This window comes from Montipora capricornis, chromosome 3, assembly GCF_036669925.1.
Source record: "Montipora capricornis isolate CH-2021 chromosome 3, ASM3666992v2, whole genome shotgun sequence".
Lineage (NCBI taxonomy): Eukaryota > Metazoa > Cnidaria > Anthozoa > Scleractinia > Acroporidae > Montipora > Montipora capricornis.
The window spans coordinates 38,236,793-38,253,742 of record NC_090885.1 but is presented as its reverse complement, the minus strand read 5'-3'; the positions used below and the strand labels follow the sequence as shown (position 1 = coordinate 38,253,742).

The window sequence follows — 16,950 nt, the reverse complement described above, 5'->3', positions numbered from 1 at the left end:
TGATTCGGCTGTCAGCGAAGCGCTCCTACGCGGCAAATTAAAAGAAAAATGACGGAAGAAGAAGACGAGCTTGAAGCTGTTGAAGTAGACCAGAAACTCTCGGAAAGTCAGAATTTGCCCTATACAAAGACCAAAGTCTTTGGGACACCTCGTATGTCCCTTCTAAAAACAAGCAAAAGGAAAAAAGCTTGGAGGAACTGTCACAAAAACTTCAACTTATCCCCGGCTGTCAAAGTGTTTGGGACACCTCGTATGGAAATCCATTGTCGCATGTAAACTTTTCGATTTCGCTTTCTAGGCCTTTCCTCGTCTTCACTGAGCAAAAGGCCCAAAGAGACACCGGCAAGCGCTCGGCTCCCTTTCAACAAAGAAAGAGTTGAGAAGCCGCCATCTTTGATTACACTTGACTGACCAATCATGCACGCAGGATTCGGGATTCAACTTGCAATGCAACAATGTTGCGACACAAGTTGAAGGAAAATTTTGCCCGTATTACTGGACCTTAACTTAAAAGCGATTTTTCCTTCCTGTTCTTTTCCACGGCCCATAACGTTTGTTTTGCCACCTTCTGTTTCCCAACCCTCCTCTTCCTCCATTCCTTGAACGGACGCTTTGATTTCAACGTTTCGTTGATTCATTAGAGACTTTTAGATCCACGTTTGCGGCTAACCTCAAACTGCTGGAAGTCACATGACTAGCGCTTGCCGTCACGTTCGAGGGTAAGTTTTGACGTTTTCAACGGCGGAAGGTAGGTTTTCACGTAAGTAATTTACCTCAGCTCTGTATGGCATGGAAGTTACATTATCCCACGTATGAACGGGGCAGATATAAAAAGCAACTTTTATCTTTCATTTCATGTGAATTAAACAATCAAAGGAGCCCTGGTTTTATTTATTTCGTTGACTGAAACATCAACGCTGAGCATCGAGGAAATTCAATATGGCGGCCTCCGCAGCTTTGCACTTGTTTACTTAAATCTAAATGCACGAACTATCACAACTTCTAACGCCAAACCGCAAATCTCAAACCTCAGTTTGCGGTTAGCCGTAAACGTGCATCTAAAGGTCTCTATTGACTATAACACACGGTTTTATCAAAAGTTGAAGCTTGGGGTACCGTGCGTAGAAACAATTCAAACACCGGTATTCAGTTGGAATTCCTCTCCCCGTTTTTCGAAACATAAAAACTGAAGGGGTTCGAGTTGACAAGTTTTTTGGAAAAAACTGAGCGAACTTGCCACATCGGGCCACACAAATTTCGTCGATGAATGATTACCAGCTAGGCGTTTGTCAAGTGAGTGTAGTAAGATCCAAACAAATATAATCACTCCAACTAATGAAAGCGACTGACCGCTTAAAGTGCCACTACGATGAAAATTTTGCATGTTCTTTTTTCTTTAGATTTTGAAAATAGACGTACTAAATAGGTATCATGCCAATTTTTATCTCAAAATTCCCACGGGAAGTATGATTATTTTAACATAGTTTTTCGGTTTTCGCTGTCCGCCATTACTCGAAGGGCAAATGACCGTGAGCGAGGAAAAGGGTTGGGTTTAGCTGGATCGCCTGGGGTCTGACTTCATACGCGCGACGCTCAAAATAAACGCGGCTAATTTCCCTGCCATCTATGAGATGTGAGAGATCGCCGAGTTGCTTTTTGCTGATGTTATATCTTTAAAATGCCTCCACGCCGATTTGTAGTCCAAGATTGCGAGCGAATAGCTGATTCAGAATTAGGAATTTCGATGCATGGTTCTCCTCCGAGCGGCAGTGTAGTTACAAAGTGGAAAAAATTTGTTTCGACACATCGCAAAAACTTCAGTCCGACAGGCCAGTTTGGCGTATGTTCCTTGCATTTCACAAGAGACTGTTTCACTCGCGCAGTTCACGTAAAAGGCACTGAAAGAAGGATTAAACGAGGATCTGTTCCGACAACAAGTAATCGAAGGCATCGGCAGGTGAGTGATTTACACGCGTGCATTTTCTTAAATGCTCTGAGATTAATTCAAACATAGTAAAAGAAGTTACGGTACAGAGTCGAAGCATAGCTTTTCATGAAATCTGTTCTTTAAAAGGGATTTCTTAGGCTAGTACATTCTTTTCTAGTTACTGTGCCATGTTGTAATGAAGGGGAAGGTAAATAAAAGCACAAGACTTGCTCATGTGCAACCGGCTTTATACGCCCAAAGAACGTATCGATCCACAAAAATGAAAACTATACTTCGGGTAAGTAAACTTAATCACAAGAACAAGAAACCGTCTTTATTTTCCCTCGCAAAATAAATGATATTTTCTGCATGGTAACGAGCAAACTGCATTATCTCTGTCAATGGGCAATGCTGAATCTGTTATATGTTCTTCAATAGGCACATTGCAGAGTTTTACAAACCAAAACGTACAGAAACTAAAGTGTCAGTGAAGATCCATCTAAAACAGAATAATTTCCATTGGTCACGGGCGCAATGAAGTCGAAAAAGCTCAGAACAGCGGGACAAAGCAACTCCAGTTATTGTTTCGACTGCTTGACAGGCGACCCTACTTGATTGGACACGTATTTGACAAATCCGACAGTACGCAATTTGAACGAGCAGTTAATTTAAAAAATATTATTGCACAAAAAAGAAATGGCATACGAATCTTGCGGTTAAGTAAAGCTTACTTGCTTTAAGACTATAAAAATGGCTCATCGCGCTTTTTTTAACTTACCTTCTGTAAACAACTTGTTATTTTGCTGCAGCTCCCTCCGCCTCTAAATTCCTCTTTCACTTTGCCTTTGCCTGTTTATTCTAGCCCTTTCTCGTTCCGCTTGGCGACGTTTTTCGCTACAATTTTGCATCCTAAGTCTGTTTCTTTCCTGCTCCGCTTCGCGACGTTTTGTCTCCGTTCACTATCCCTATCTCGCTCCTTTTGGCGATCCTCTTTGCTAGTTCTTTGCCTATTCATTCTTGCTCTCTGCGGCTCTCTTTCTATTTGCTATTCACATAAACCCTGTCTTCTGCCTGTTGCATTTACTCTGCTGTTACCTGTTGGCATAATAGCTATCGTCTTTCGTTTTTCTGAAGATTAAACCTTTAGAGTCAACACAAATCGTTTACCTAAACTGGCTTTGACTGAGCATAAAATCCCAACCGACGAGGGTCAATACGATTTCCCGCCAGAATAACGCGGGCGCCGCCACGCGATTTTAGTCACTGAAATCCACCCCGACAGTCTGTAGGGGCGTGCGTGTCGGCGTGCGTACACTGACGTGATAACCATAACTTCTCGCATAGATAGAGTTCCCAAAACATTTTACCCATGGTGCTCCGCTATTAATACCTTCTAAATTTTTCAGTTGTAACCTTCGACACGCGGCCCTGTGCACTCGATCACACGGTAAAAACTACCGAATAAGTGCAGAAATGCAGAATATTGAGATATGCCTCCAGAAATATCACTTAAGTGTTTTTCCCACTTTGGCACCCAAACGAGCAAAAGCAGTTAAAAAACAACCCTACCCTTATACTCTTCACTTTTTCTTCTCTAAAATTCAATTTTCTGATGGTTGTAAAAAACGCCACCAGTCAGACCAGAAATCGGAATCCTTCGCCGGCAAAAACTGAAGTTGCCATTATTTTCCAACATTACGCTTCTCAAGAAAGGAGGTGAAATAGCACATTGAGTAACAGTTGTATTTCTGACAACAATAACACTTGACCAAGTTTTCAAACTGTTATAGGTTATCTTGCAGAAAAGTACAAATATATCATTTGCAAGAAAGTTATAATATATCTCTAATATCTTAACAACACTTAGTATCACCCAGCTAGTGGACTAATGCAAATCCTGCATTTTGATTGGCTACGCTACTAGAGGACTATTAGTAATAGTCCTCGAGTAGCGAAAAGAGTGACGCTTTTTTTCGTCTTATTCCCAAATAAATATTTCTTTAACTTGCATTTGCTAACTTTATTATTGCCTTTTCTGTCCGACTAGTTGGGTGATACTAAAACAATTAGACAAATGACCCGTAACCCGCAAGGGCTACGGGTCTAATTGTTAATTAGCAGCAATTAACGTATTCTTTCAGACCAGAAGCACATGACCTTGAAGCGCGTAACTTGCAACTCTTTTAGGACACCAATTTTATGTCCAAATATGGACAAAAATAAGATCGAAGCTGCAGGAGCGGGAAAATGCGCGACTACGTTACATCCAAATAAGGAAATTTTACTACTCAAAAAACCCAAGCTCTGAACCAGAGTTAGACGCTTCAACCGCGCACCGGTGGCTCAGTTGGTTGAGCACCGGGCTGCCATGCGGGAGGTCGTGAGTTCGACTCCGGCCGGACCAACACTCAGGGTCTTTAAATAACTGAGGAGAGAGTGCTGCCTTTGTAATTGCATCCGCAAATGGTTAGACTTTCAAGTCCTCTTGGATAAGGACGATAAGCCGGAGGTCCCGTCTCACAAAAATATCTTCCATGTTCATTAGTTCCCTGTGGTTCGTTAAAGAACCCACATTGTATTCGAGAAGAATAGGGGATGAAGTTCCCGACGTTGTGGCTGCCCTCTATGTGTATATGGGTGAATAGCTGCCAAAAACTCCCACCTGCTCAAACAAATAAATATCAACAACAACAAGGTCAAGAGCTTCTGTTCAGACAAGATAACATATTCGGACAAACTGCAACCAACAATTGTCCTGGCCTCCGTAAAACACGTCATTTTCTAAACCTGACGACGTAAATCGAAGTTGGGTAAAAAAGAACGTAAGCTTGGCTTAACGTCTTGAAAGCTGCTAACTTTCTTGTAGCCAGAAAGCAAGGCTCTTGCGAATGGTGGGTAGGCTACGCATACAAGTCCCTGCCTTACAAAGATTTTCAGGCTAATGAAGGACTAAGGCTTTATAAGAGCGCCCTCAGCTAGGTCTTGGTGAACTAACTGGCTGTCATCGCAACATTTTGCGTCGTACCACGTACACGGTAATAAAGAACCATTGGTGGTTCCTAAAGAAACAAGCAGAAAACACAAGTGTTTGAGATTTTGGTTTTGCCATTCGCAAAGAACGGGTTGGGAATGTACCAAAATGCACGCCACACGTGCAGCAGTATTCTTTTCGCAAGAAAACCTCGTATTTCCTGGCTAGATGCTTTCTTACCACGGCGAATAGGGGGTGGGGCCCATAAGTAGCCGTGGAAAAGCTTACCTATGTCACGGTAAAAGGTTGGTATTTAACACAACGCAGCAGAGTTGAGGCACGGGTTTGCCTCATGGCGGGGTGGAATGGGGTTAGCTTGATGCACTGGTTCACCAATGTGTCAGGGTTCTGCACTCTTCTCTTAGCGGTTTTCCCCGGGTACCCCGGTTTTCCCCTCACATCAAGAAGCATTTTAAGTTGATTACAAATTTCCCCAATTGGTACAGCTCTTGTGCTGGCCCCAGTTGTTCAAAAGGTGGATAGTGCTATCCACCGGATAAATCAACATCCATTGGATAGCGCAATTGGTTTCAATATTACTTATCCACTGGATAGTGATTTATCCGGTGGATACCGCTATAAAAAAACTGGGGCCTGGGCTATAAAAAGAGCTTGACCCTTGAATAAAAGATTACATTTTCATGCATTTAACAAATCGAAAGTGGTTCGACGATGTCTGTACTCTTATCGACAACGATATTCGTCATCACAGTGGTCAAAATGATGTGGGTGCGCCTCGTGAGTCCACGACAAATTTTGACCACTGTGATGACGAATATCGTTGTCGATAAGAGAACAGACAACGCTGAACTACTGTCGATTTGTCTTTAACTACTATATTAAACGCCAAAGAATTTGTTTATTTCAGAGCTTGACCAAAATCATGACACAAGGAAGAGCAAGCGTTGTCTATAACTTTCTCGCAATATTATTGGTTTATGTCCTAAAAGGAGCCTTCCTGATTGGCTATTACATTGTGGCAAATAGACGCGAGTATGACGCAACCATCGTTGTCTAGACAACGGCAAATTAGCCAATCAGCTAACACTGATATGAAACCAGCATTGTTGTCTATAAACGGCAATTTTATCCCTTCTTCAACAATCATCCTAATACCCCAATATCGATATCTTAAAATTCAGTCGTAAACAAAAAGCATCATATCGAGGCTCTGGGAATAAACTCATACAGATCCTTATTTTTATTCCCCAGAGCATTGAAATCATGTTCATTGTTTTAGGTTAAATTTTAATAATCGAAACTGGTCTATTAGAGCACACACAGCAAAAAATAGTACATACCCTGTTTAACCACTGGCTTATCCAAATAAACTTCATTGTTCTAAATGGATGTATGATTTGATCATTACAAACAATGTCCACCTGCAAAAAGTGTCAAAAAGGTGTACGGGTGATGGTAAATTAATGCATCGGTTAATAAATAACGAGAATTCCTATATTAATGACGCCAAAATACTCGTGAAAAATACGAGTGCTCAAGAATGGGAGTAAACCCCGCGATCTTCTGATTACTTTTTTGGTAAGTGAAGTTGGTAACAAGGCAAAAGAGCAGCAGTCTGACGATAGCACATATTCCGGGACGAAATGATATGTTTTGTCTAATAAATATATCGCTGACCCAAAAGCATACAGGCTTGAAATTTCTGGACCCGCTGTGAGATCCGTAGAACTCAGACCGGTACGAGAGTTTCTCGTCTCGGTCGCGGGACCGAGACGAGGTCAGACGTATGTGACTTCATTGTAAGGCCGGTCTCATGTAGACGCAAAAAAAGAAATGTATGGAGGCCGACACGAACTCATGCCGGTCTGAGTTCGTCTCGGTCTCGTGTAAATAGCCCCTAAAGAAAGTCTTTGCTGACGTCATTGTGTACATAAGAGATTTGAGACCTTAAATGAGGGTTTCCTCTAAGATCGCAACCGCAAACGTCGGCCCGCTGTTTACAGTGATCGCCGTACGTGAATAGTCCGGCCTTAGAGATTGAGGGTTACTTTACATCAGGGGATACTCGCAAGATGGCGGCTCCAACAAAGGATAAACTCGACGTAGATGTAGTTGGTTGGTAATTTTTGTCACTTCTCGCAACTGTATCAAATAAACCCCTCACTCTTCAGCAAATGTCACGTCAACACGTGGCTTTAAAGGCTTAAAACCAGCGAAAACATCTGCCGTTATTCACTAACTGCTAGACAGGGTTCTTGCCGTTGAAAAGTGAACCTCAAACCTCAAACGCGACGGCAAGATCAGAGTCCCATGACTTTTAAACGATTGCGGTTTGCCGTAAAAGGGGAAAAACGTCAATCTTAGGTCTCTATTCAGCATCGCGTTTTACTGCAAAGAGCTGCAATTTGCGTTTGCAAAAAATCAGATGTCAAACAAATTCTCACCAAAGAAAGACCAGTTATAATGGAGCAGTTTTCGAATGACTGTCTTAGTACGCTTAGTGATTGGTTTGAAAATTTCGCGCCAGTTTATAAGCCAATGAAAAGGAAGACCAAAACCAATCGCGACTTGCACGCACGACTTTTCCCGCGCTTTGAGCAAGTTACTTGGAATTGGTACGAATTTGGATAGGTTCAATGTGCTCTTTTAATACACCTGCTGTGATTAGTCGAAGTAAATTACTTTGGTATTTGTTTTACGGCACTCAGTTGAAAACCACTCTAAGAGAACCTTCATGGTTTTACAACAAGCAGTAGGCAGCGGTTTGTCATGTGCCGTTTCGCGTAAAGCGATGCTGAGTATCTTCTGTCGTACGAACAAACGAATTTTTTCCTTGGAAGCGTTAACAGATCTTGTAAAACTATAAGCTAACCTCCTCATTTTCTATGCTTCACGGTTTGATAATAATTAAGTGAGGTAGAAGCCGTCAAAAACTGGTAAACTTTTGCGTTGGAAAAGCACTGATGAGTACATACATGTAGAGAGATTTAGCATCAAGTTTATGTGAAACGGCAAACGTCGGCTGGCACGTTTCATGTAAAATGGAGTAAAGCTTGTGACGTAAGGTTCGCGTGACCCACGGAAAATCGGAATGAACTCTGTTAACCCCGAGTATTTAGTTAACAAAAGACAAAAACAAAAACTAGGAGTCTTTTTAAACATTGTTTGTGGAAAAAGACGCCTTATAAAATGAAAATCCTTACCTGTCAAATTTTGCGAGTTTTGATGAAGCTGTTTTGTGAGTCAACAGAAAAAATTGCGATAAGAAGTCAGTTACGAACGATCTAGAACCATGAAATCTATTTTTTCCTTGTTTGACTTATCGGAAATTGTTTTGGGCTTCTTTTTGCCTCAAACAACTTGTTACGTAGAAGAAAAACGAAAACAAACTTCCGAGTACACGGCAAACGCGAAAATGCTTCATTTCACAAAGAAATGGCAAGCGGGAAACGCAAAAAATGGCGGGAAAATCATGGTTACGTGGTCAGTTCGGGTTTCACGTAAACTTGATACTAAATCTACCGATTGTTTTATGAAATTTCGAATCTTTTCAGCAAAATTCCAAAAAGGTTACCAGGAACATTGAGCTCTAGTTTCACAGATAGTTGATTGTGCAATGCACTTTGAATAATCCGTGCTCTCTTATTAGGGGATTATAGAATATGACGACCTAATGCTAAAAAATTAAAGTTTGTCTATACTTAATTAAGGTTACCGTATACCTTCAGGGGTGTCTCGCGTCCGAGCGATGCAGCGCGTCCGGTTTAAACTGTAGATACCTAAACCCCTATATCAAATTAAAGCTTATAGAGCTTTAAAATTTTGAAATTAAGTGAATTGTCGAAGTTTTCACGACCTCTAAATGCGAGCGTCCGAATCACCTTTTCAAAGCTACAAGTCAAAGCAAATTTTGCTTTTCGCTATTTTATTTTGTTCCTCCGTTTCCCGACCCAAAGCGCTAAAACATCGTGTCTGCGTTTTGCCATACTCAGTTACAGTGAAAAGTTATAGAACGTTTTCGAAATAGTATTAAAAAAATGTGAAGTGTTCGTACAAAAATCGCTCTCAGAGAAAAAATATTTTGAAATAAAAAATTCGCAGTCATGTTTTTGTTGTTTATATGTTAACCTAGCCACTGTCAAAATTTGGGGGCAATCGGACAAATTCCCTGTGAGTTTTAGCTCTTTAAAGTGTCCACTTCGAGTGAAAAAATTGATTCGAGAAAACAGCGCTAAAACTGTCAATCAGACGGGTAATTTTTACTTCCGGCCAAAACGTAAAACCGCCATTTCTCCGCCAATATTTAATCTTTTCAAATAATTTCTTTTTTACATTAGAGATCCCATTTCGATCATTACTTTAACCGAAAAATCCAAATTTGAAGAAAATTGCCGATCTGAAGGTAACCTTAATAAAAAAGTATCATCAATTTATACTCAATTTGACACCAGTAATGTTCCTTGTTCAGCTTCCATTTCTTTTTTTTTTCCGGAAAGCACAAACCTGTTTGTCCTCCGGAATATTAAGTTTCATTCTCAACAGTTTCTGCAGCTGAACAACCATCATGCGAGCTGAACACCGAATGTACTTTTTGCTGAGTATCTGCAATAACAAATACAAGAAAAACTAGTTTCCTAGCGTCGGGCGACCTAGATAAACGACCTAGCTCCAGAGGAGTTCCATTGTAGAAAATCAAAAACAAAAACCCTTGTGACTAGACCGACAATAATTCCAGCAATGCGTTGTTCTCAGCGAACACAGTTTCCTGCTGACAAATGCAATCCAGACATTTTTGAAACTTTTCCTTTGCGGATTCGACTTCCGTCCACACGTATCCGACGAATCCGCAACTTTTTGAATCTGCTCTGAAGAGTTGAACTCGCAAAGAATTTGGAATCATCCGGTTACTTTTCAAAAGTCTTTGCAAACTCAGATCCAGTCACCACTGAACGAAATGCCATCGCTTCTCTTGTCGCCACACTCGCACGCTCGAAGGCGCATGCTGTATTGACAATAGTCACCGAGGAGTCCTGGAAACTAAAACGAATCCGGATACTACATGTGGACGAGGAAATTTCTCAATCCGCAGAGATAAAGTTGCGGATTAAACAATATCCGGATAAGTGTGACTTGACCAATAATCACATTCAATAATCTCGAGTTTAATGAAGAACTGACCCCTACAGTTTCTACAGCTCTTTCTGTTTTAGTGTCATCTTCCTCTTCTTCCATGCTATTGAGAAATGTGGGGAAAAAACATCATTTTCATTTGACTATCTTATTTTTGAAGAGATGCTATTTTAACGGTGACTCGGGGTGCTCCACCCTGCGAGCAGAGCCTCCTTTTGTCAAGCAAAAGAAAGGCTCTGCTTGCAGGGTGGGGGTGCTCCTGTTCGACACTTACGACCCTCCAATAATAATTTAAAATGTACAGAGTTCCGACGGTAACCGGTCGTTTCGCCAACGCTTCAGTTCGCCAACGACCTGTTCGCCAACGTATGAAGTCCATTCGCCAACGTCTAATGTCAGTTCACCAATGCTTATATGTCAGTTCGCCAACGTCCAAAATACTTTGTGAAATAGATCTTAAATGTATTTCCAGATTACCAAAAGAAGATAATGTGACAATAGACTTCATACGTTGGCGAATAGGTCGTTGACGAACTGACACGTTGGCGAAACGACCGGTATTCGTTCCGACTTTTAACTGTTAGCGCCCATAAGTACGTGTTGCATTAGTTCTGTGATGATTTCAACTGACCTCTCATCAAATCTCTCAACACATAGTGATACTTGTTCATCATCCCGATACAAGTTCTTGTTCTCAGAATAGTCGCGTTTAACAAAGTTCTCCAAGGAAGCCCTCTTGTTTTCCTTGTCCTCTGTCAATTGAAGGGTTGTTCACTTTGTGTTAAAACGGGTTAAACTTTGTTGGATTATCAATTTTCTTTGCCTCCAAACCCTAACTACTTAAGAATAAAAATAATTAGGGTTAGAATCTAAATTATAAGTCTATTTACAAAAGTTTTGTTGTATTTCTCCGTTTTTATCTTGCCTCAGTGCAAAATTTGTGCCAACTGGAATTAAAATGGCTTACACAAAAAACGAAAGTTAAATCTTGTGTGCTCATATTGTCCACAAAACAACAAATTTAGCCATCTCACTTCATTTATTGAAGGATCACGGAAAAGAAATGCAAAAAAATGCACATGCAGGGTCTGCAGAGCTCATTAAACATACTGTTTCTTGGCATTTTTCTTCCTTGTTGATGTCATCATTGCTTATTATTGAGAAAAATGTACAGCCTTGATTTCATGTCCGCAAGTGGCTCGACTTTCATGTCTTTCAAGTTTTCATGGATAAGGAGGGTAAGGCATAGGCCCTGTTTTGGGAGCCTCATTTCTAAAATACTGTGGGACGTCAAAGAAGACACTATTGGCAGAATAGGGCACAAAAATCCACTGAGTCGCGGGTCATCTTTTCCTTTCCAGCAAATGTGGCCCGCTTGGCATTATACTTGAAAAAGGTACAAGAGACCATGCTAGCAAAGCCAGAAAGAAATCAAGGGTAGTTTGCCCGAAAATAAACAATTAATTAAACAAACAATAATTAAATGAGTCAACAAACTTCACCCAGTGACACTCTGAATAAAACATTCCATTACCCTGGGGTTTCACCATTGCCATTCCTCTAGATTCATAAAATTCTCTTCTTCTTTTATCTTCAGCTGCAACATGGAAAACAATACAATAATGTCCTTGGCACTTCACACAACAGATACAAAAACATGTCATAAAATATGGCAAAATTGCATTACCTTATTTTATAGAAATTCTAAAACAACTTTACCTTCAAGAATACCAGGAACAAGTTTCCCCACAATGTCCTGCATCGTTCTGTCAAGCCTGTACAAAAGTGATCCACAAATTTTATGATTCATCACAACTATTGTAATGATGGTGGTAACCCATTATTCACATTCGGCTCTGTGCCCAATATATGAAATATTGTTGACAAACGACTCCCATTATTATTGGCTCTTATACATTGTAACTGTTTGCACACTCTGTTATATGTTCTGCACATTGCTGGGACAAGTTTGCCACAGTAAACACAAGTCCCAACTTTGTTGGATGTGATATGTACTTTCCCTTTCCATTTGACCCAAGAGACCCAAAAGGAAAGATTCACTGATACCACAGTTTTCAACCGATTTACCTCAGACTGGTAAATTAGAATAAGTAAATTGCTTCAAGTAGAATAATGCTTTTCTCCATTATTCTTACTTTTTCAACCCTGTTTTTGACTATGAACAGTGTTTTTGTACTAGGATACCAAAATAAAAATAACCTGGAATGTAGTTTTACTTGGACAACAACTATGTCCAGTGACACTCCAAAACTCCTCTGTAATTAAACCTTTGACACCCAAACTGGCCTTAACTGGCCAGACTTACATGTAGTAGTTTACTCTGTCTACCGCCAAACAATTTTACTCGTCAATGGGGAACCCCTGGGAGTCAATGGGTTAACCCCACTGTCCTCCCTCCCCCCCCCTCCCCATGAGGATAGATTTTTCTGTCTAATGCCAGAATAACCTGATGATTTTACTTGTCATTGGGGAACCTCTAAGGTTTTTTTTTTTTTGACAAATAACCCCACAGAGACCATGAAGCTCAAGTCTTGGAACTCTTTAAATTTCACTTGGTTGGTTTCCAATCAGATATACCTATATTTTTGGCTGGTATAAGACCATTGTTACAGCCATAACAAACCCCTCTCCACACAGCATATAGTACAGCTGTACTTGGCACAATACATAGTACATGCGAACATTGTCTTAACTTTGAAATTTACCTGATATTGAAGAGAGGCTGGGTTTCATGTATCTGTAAGTTGCACATCGGGCAATTTTTGCTGGTTTGGAAATACTTCACAATACAGCTCTTGCAAACTTCAAAAAATTATTCTTAAATCAGATTTGAACTTACAACATTACAGTGCAATGAGCCTTACCATGGCCACCCAACAAACTTTCACATTTGACAATTACGTGTAAATTCGTCAACTCAACAATCCAAGCAACGGTGTTCATCTTACAACTGTGCAAACTTTGCAAGGAGGCGTGACTGTCAATCAAATTCACCCATCCTGATGGGCAGACAATTTGTAAAAAGCTTTGTTAGGTGGCAACAGTAAGGCTTGTGAAAATCTACGCAGTTTCCAATTGAATGTTTAAAAGAGACTCAAACATAATAGTGCACAATATAGGACAATATAGCACAACACATCATTCTATAGTTATACTTTGTTTACAATGGCTGGTGAGTAATTTTAAGTGAATTACCCCATGGTCTTACTCTTTGTTTTCCATACACCCAGGCCAGTGTATGGAAAACAAAAACCATAAACAAAGACCCTCAGATAATTCACCTGAAATGACTCACTGGCCATTATAAACAACAGGAAAGCAAGAGACCCTGTGTTTTGTCATTTACTCTTTGATATATTTTTTGTGTTGTTGGATCCTTTGTTTTTTGGTCTACATTTTCCACATACCAGCCTGGGTGTGTGGAAGACAAAGATCCTTCAGAAATTCACCTGACATGACTCAAAAGACATTGCAAATTAACAACAGGAAAACAACAGAAACTGCGTGTTTTTGCCATTTACCACTTGATAGGTTAGGTCTTCATCTCCTGAATCTTCAATCTTCATTTTTTAAAAGGATTTTACACTTAAAAGAGGGATACACTAAGAAGAAAGCTTACATACATGTATGAAGACATTCTGTGATAGTCGTAGCATCAACAAAATATCCTGCACACAGACTGCAAACTACATGGGGATTAAGATCACGGATTTTAATGACAACCTACGGGGGAAAAACAAAAACAATGTTAAAAACCGTAATAAATTTTAATCACAGACTACACTTTGCTCAGCCAATAGCGCACTGGACTAATGTGCTGGAACTTATGAGTTCGAGCCCCACTCAGACCAATACGTAGGATCTTAAAATACTTGAGGGGGAAGTGCTTCCTCCTTCATCTCATCAGCACAAAGTTCCAGGTGAGGATTAAGTCTTCTCGGAAACTGCAGGTCTTGTCTCCCGTAACTCTGTAACACATTATTTCGGCATAAGTGATCGACTTGGAAAGAACCTTTTAAATGTAGTACTGATCGATGAGAACACATCAGGATAGTCAAATTAATGTACAGAAAAACTGGTCCAAAGCGCTAACGCAGGATTTCAGCGAGGCAACTTTAGCGTTATTGACTAAAATTGCGAATGTGCATGCATTCATTAACATCCTACTGATTAAACTGATAGCCATCTGTTCTTTTAGGTTATAATCATCAACTAATTGTACCTCTTTGGAGTCCATTTTTGTTCTGCATTCACGAATGATCTATTGCAATCTTTCCGCCATTTTGAATCGATGTCGATCCCAGATTCCGAACGTCCACACAAATAATCATTCCAACTGATTCACCAGTGCATCGGGTAAACCATAAGGCAAAGCCGGAGCTCCCGGGTCATTTTCCCACTGGCTGTACGGTTATTGAAAATAAAGGGTTGTGGAATTGTCCGCGTTTTGGTGTTTCTGGATAGTGCTTGCATTCTCTTATCTCTCTTTTATGGAAAAATTCATTGCCTAACAAATGAATTCCACGATAAATTTCACGCGAAAAACCGATATCGCATGAATCACGAAGCGATGAGTGCAATCGGTTTTTCAATTGAAATTTACTGTCGAATTCACCAGTTAGGCAATAAATTTTTCTTGAATCGCACGAGTTTTAAAACGGAAAGGAAAAAAGCCATTTCAGAGTCAACTGTTAAAAGCTACAAAGGGCCAGGGAATAGTAATCACGCTGAAAATAGAAATCACAGATGTACTAGCTCGTGATGTGACAGATCATTGGGAAACATTGTCAGTTCAGGGCCAAATACGAGTTTTATTGATGTACTTTATTCCACTTTATCTCTGAGAACGAGATCATTCACATTTTGATATTTTCTCATTGAAACACACCAGCGGTAGTCATTTGGGAGTTTCCACAACGCCACTACGGTAGCCGTCGACGTCGTCGCTGCTTAAAACTCGAAACTCTTCGTTCTCTGCATCATAACAACCGCGACAACAACAACAAATGTTTATTTGCACCGCGCACGCGTAAATAGATAACCATGAAATTAATAATAATAATAATAAGACCTAAAGTAAGTTACAACGTTCCCTAGAAAATAACTAAAAAGGTAATCTAGCTAGGAGAGAAAAAAGGATAAAAGAAAGGCAAACACAACAACAAAAGAAAAGCATAGGTCACTTGAAATAAGAAAATTGAGAGAGAAAGAAGAATGGCAAACAATTCCCAGGCTAAATGAGCACCGTGATTGGCTGGTTTTTGGTCGGAATTTTACAGTAAGGACCATTACCAAGGAAACGGCCCGTTTCCGTTTTTATCACAACAGCTAGTACAATTATAGCAAGCGGAAATTAATTTTTAAATGTAAAAGTTTACCGTTCAAAGTTCGCTGATGTAAGACGAAGATTCAGAACATTCACCAAGCAGAGAAGTGTCCGATCGTTCAAAGAAACAATGCCATATAATAAACAACTTATTAACCTCACTTGCTCGGGAACTGTAGTGGCGAATATTGGCCCTCGGTCGTTTTTAGTATGGACTTCCGTACTTCCACGACCTCGGGCCATGCAGTATTCCCCAGAACGGTCCTCACGCTCGGTGAGTAAGGGGTTAATGATACAATTTTTTAGAAACGCTTAAATTTGTAAAAGCAAAGATTGTTTTTAAGACTGCTCAATACTATTCCAAACTTGTAGAACTATTACAGCGGCATTTTGATAACTACTTAATAACCGAGAGTGAGGTCGTTACTGCAAAATCTCAAACTGAGGCTTTGCTATAGCGAGGTCAATACAGCTAGGCCGAGGTTTGAGAATTTGCTGTAACGACCTAACGGTCGAGGTTATAAAGCTTTTTATTACATGCTAACAGAACTGTTCTGAAGAAGACAAACCTAATTTGCATAATCCATAATAGGCCAATAATCACAGCGCGCGTTATATCGGCCAGAAACACTGGCCATATAATAAAGGTTCTTAAAGACCAGTCCAGTTGTTTAAAGGCCAGATAACGTTACCTAGTGGATAAGTCATTATGATCCAGAGTATAAAATATTATTCGCGTTAAACGTTGGCTAAAATTCTCTTACCCACATTTTAACCAGCTGTGCTTAGAGTGTGCATTAAATAAATCGGACTCCCACTACGTGGTCGTCCGATTTTGTTAATCACTCGTATGATTACAGACCAAATTGGACTCCACTAAGTCCTATTAACATTATATATTAGTATTTAATGAAGTGTTTAATATGGAAAGTGTCGGAGTTTGGTTTAGTCCTTACTGAGGGATCAGGCGATTCCTGACGAAATATGAACTTTAATGTTATTAGAAAAGGCTGTACAGACCTTTTAAACAAGAGTCGCGACAATCTACCCTATTCAGTGGAAAACGAAAACGAAAGAGATATGACTAGCCTCTGTGTTCAATTCAGTCACACCATCGGTGCACAAATATCTTTAATAAAGGCGGAAACGGAAATGCAAATGAACCGAAAACGCTTTGTTGCTCAGAAAAATCCCCTAAGAATTTTCCTGGTTGCACTTTTTGGTTGAAACCGCCCCGTGTAAAATTACATTATGAGGAATCTCAAAAGGAAAACGCAATAAATCTCGTGATCTGACCTGATTAGGCTTCTATAATTTGTAACAAAATGACAAACTTGACATGCTTAACTCTCGTGATTTGCTTAGGGGAATCCCTTGTGGAAGTAATAAGTTATTATTATATCGTTTTCACTGGCGATTTTTGTGAGCTATGCTTTTTATACAGTTATGATACTTTTTAGTTCCTTTATAATTTCTTTTTTTCTTAATTCGAAGAAAAAAACTAACATTTGTCATTGGCTTGGCCCAAATAAGCACGTCATGGCAATTACTAAT

At 40.0% G+C, this 16,950-nt stretch overlaps 1 protein-coding gene across 1 annotated transcript; it reads right to left on the bottom strand.

The window, feature by feature from the left end:
- Positions 1 to 3,656: 3,656 nt before the first annotated feature.
- On the bottom strand, positions 3,657 to 14,417 carry LOC138043061 (polycomb group RING finger protein 1-like). Its single transcript, XM_068889171.1, has 10 exons — positions 14,293 to 14,417; positions 13,694 to 13,793; positions 12,776 to 12,872; positions 11,769 to 11,824; positions 11,584 to 11,646; positions 10,681 to 10,801; positions 10,098 to 10,152; positions 9,423 to 9,521; positions 6,260 to 6,340; positions 3,657 to 4,986 (listed from the first exon to the last, which is right to left on the bottom strand). Exons 1-10 carry the CDS (start codon positions 14,305 to 14,307, stop codon positions 4,918 to 4,920), a joined length of 756 nt encoding a protein of 251 aa, XP_068745272.1. The 5' UTR covers positions 14,308 to 14,417; the 3' UTR covers positions 3,657 to 4,917.
- Between the last annotated feature and the right edge of the window lie 2,533 nt (positions 14,418 to 16,950).

What these genes read in the sequence shown, in the direction of transcription:
- LOC138043061 (XM_068889171.1), bottom strand. An exon ending in CACAGAATGTCTTCATACAT is followed by an intron (nt 12,873 to 13,693) that starts GTATGTAAGCTT and finishes AATTTTTTGAAG; the next exon opens with TTTGCAAGAGCTGTATTGTG. An exon ending in TAAGCCAGTGGTTAAACAGG is followed by an intron (nt 4,987 to 6,259) that starts GTATGTACTATT and finishes TTGTTTCTTTAG; the next exon opens with GAACCACCAATGGTTCTTTA.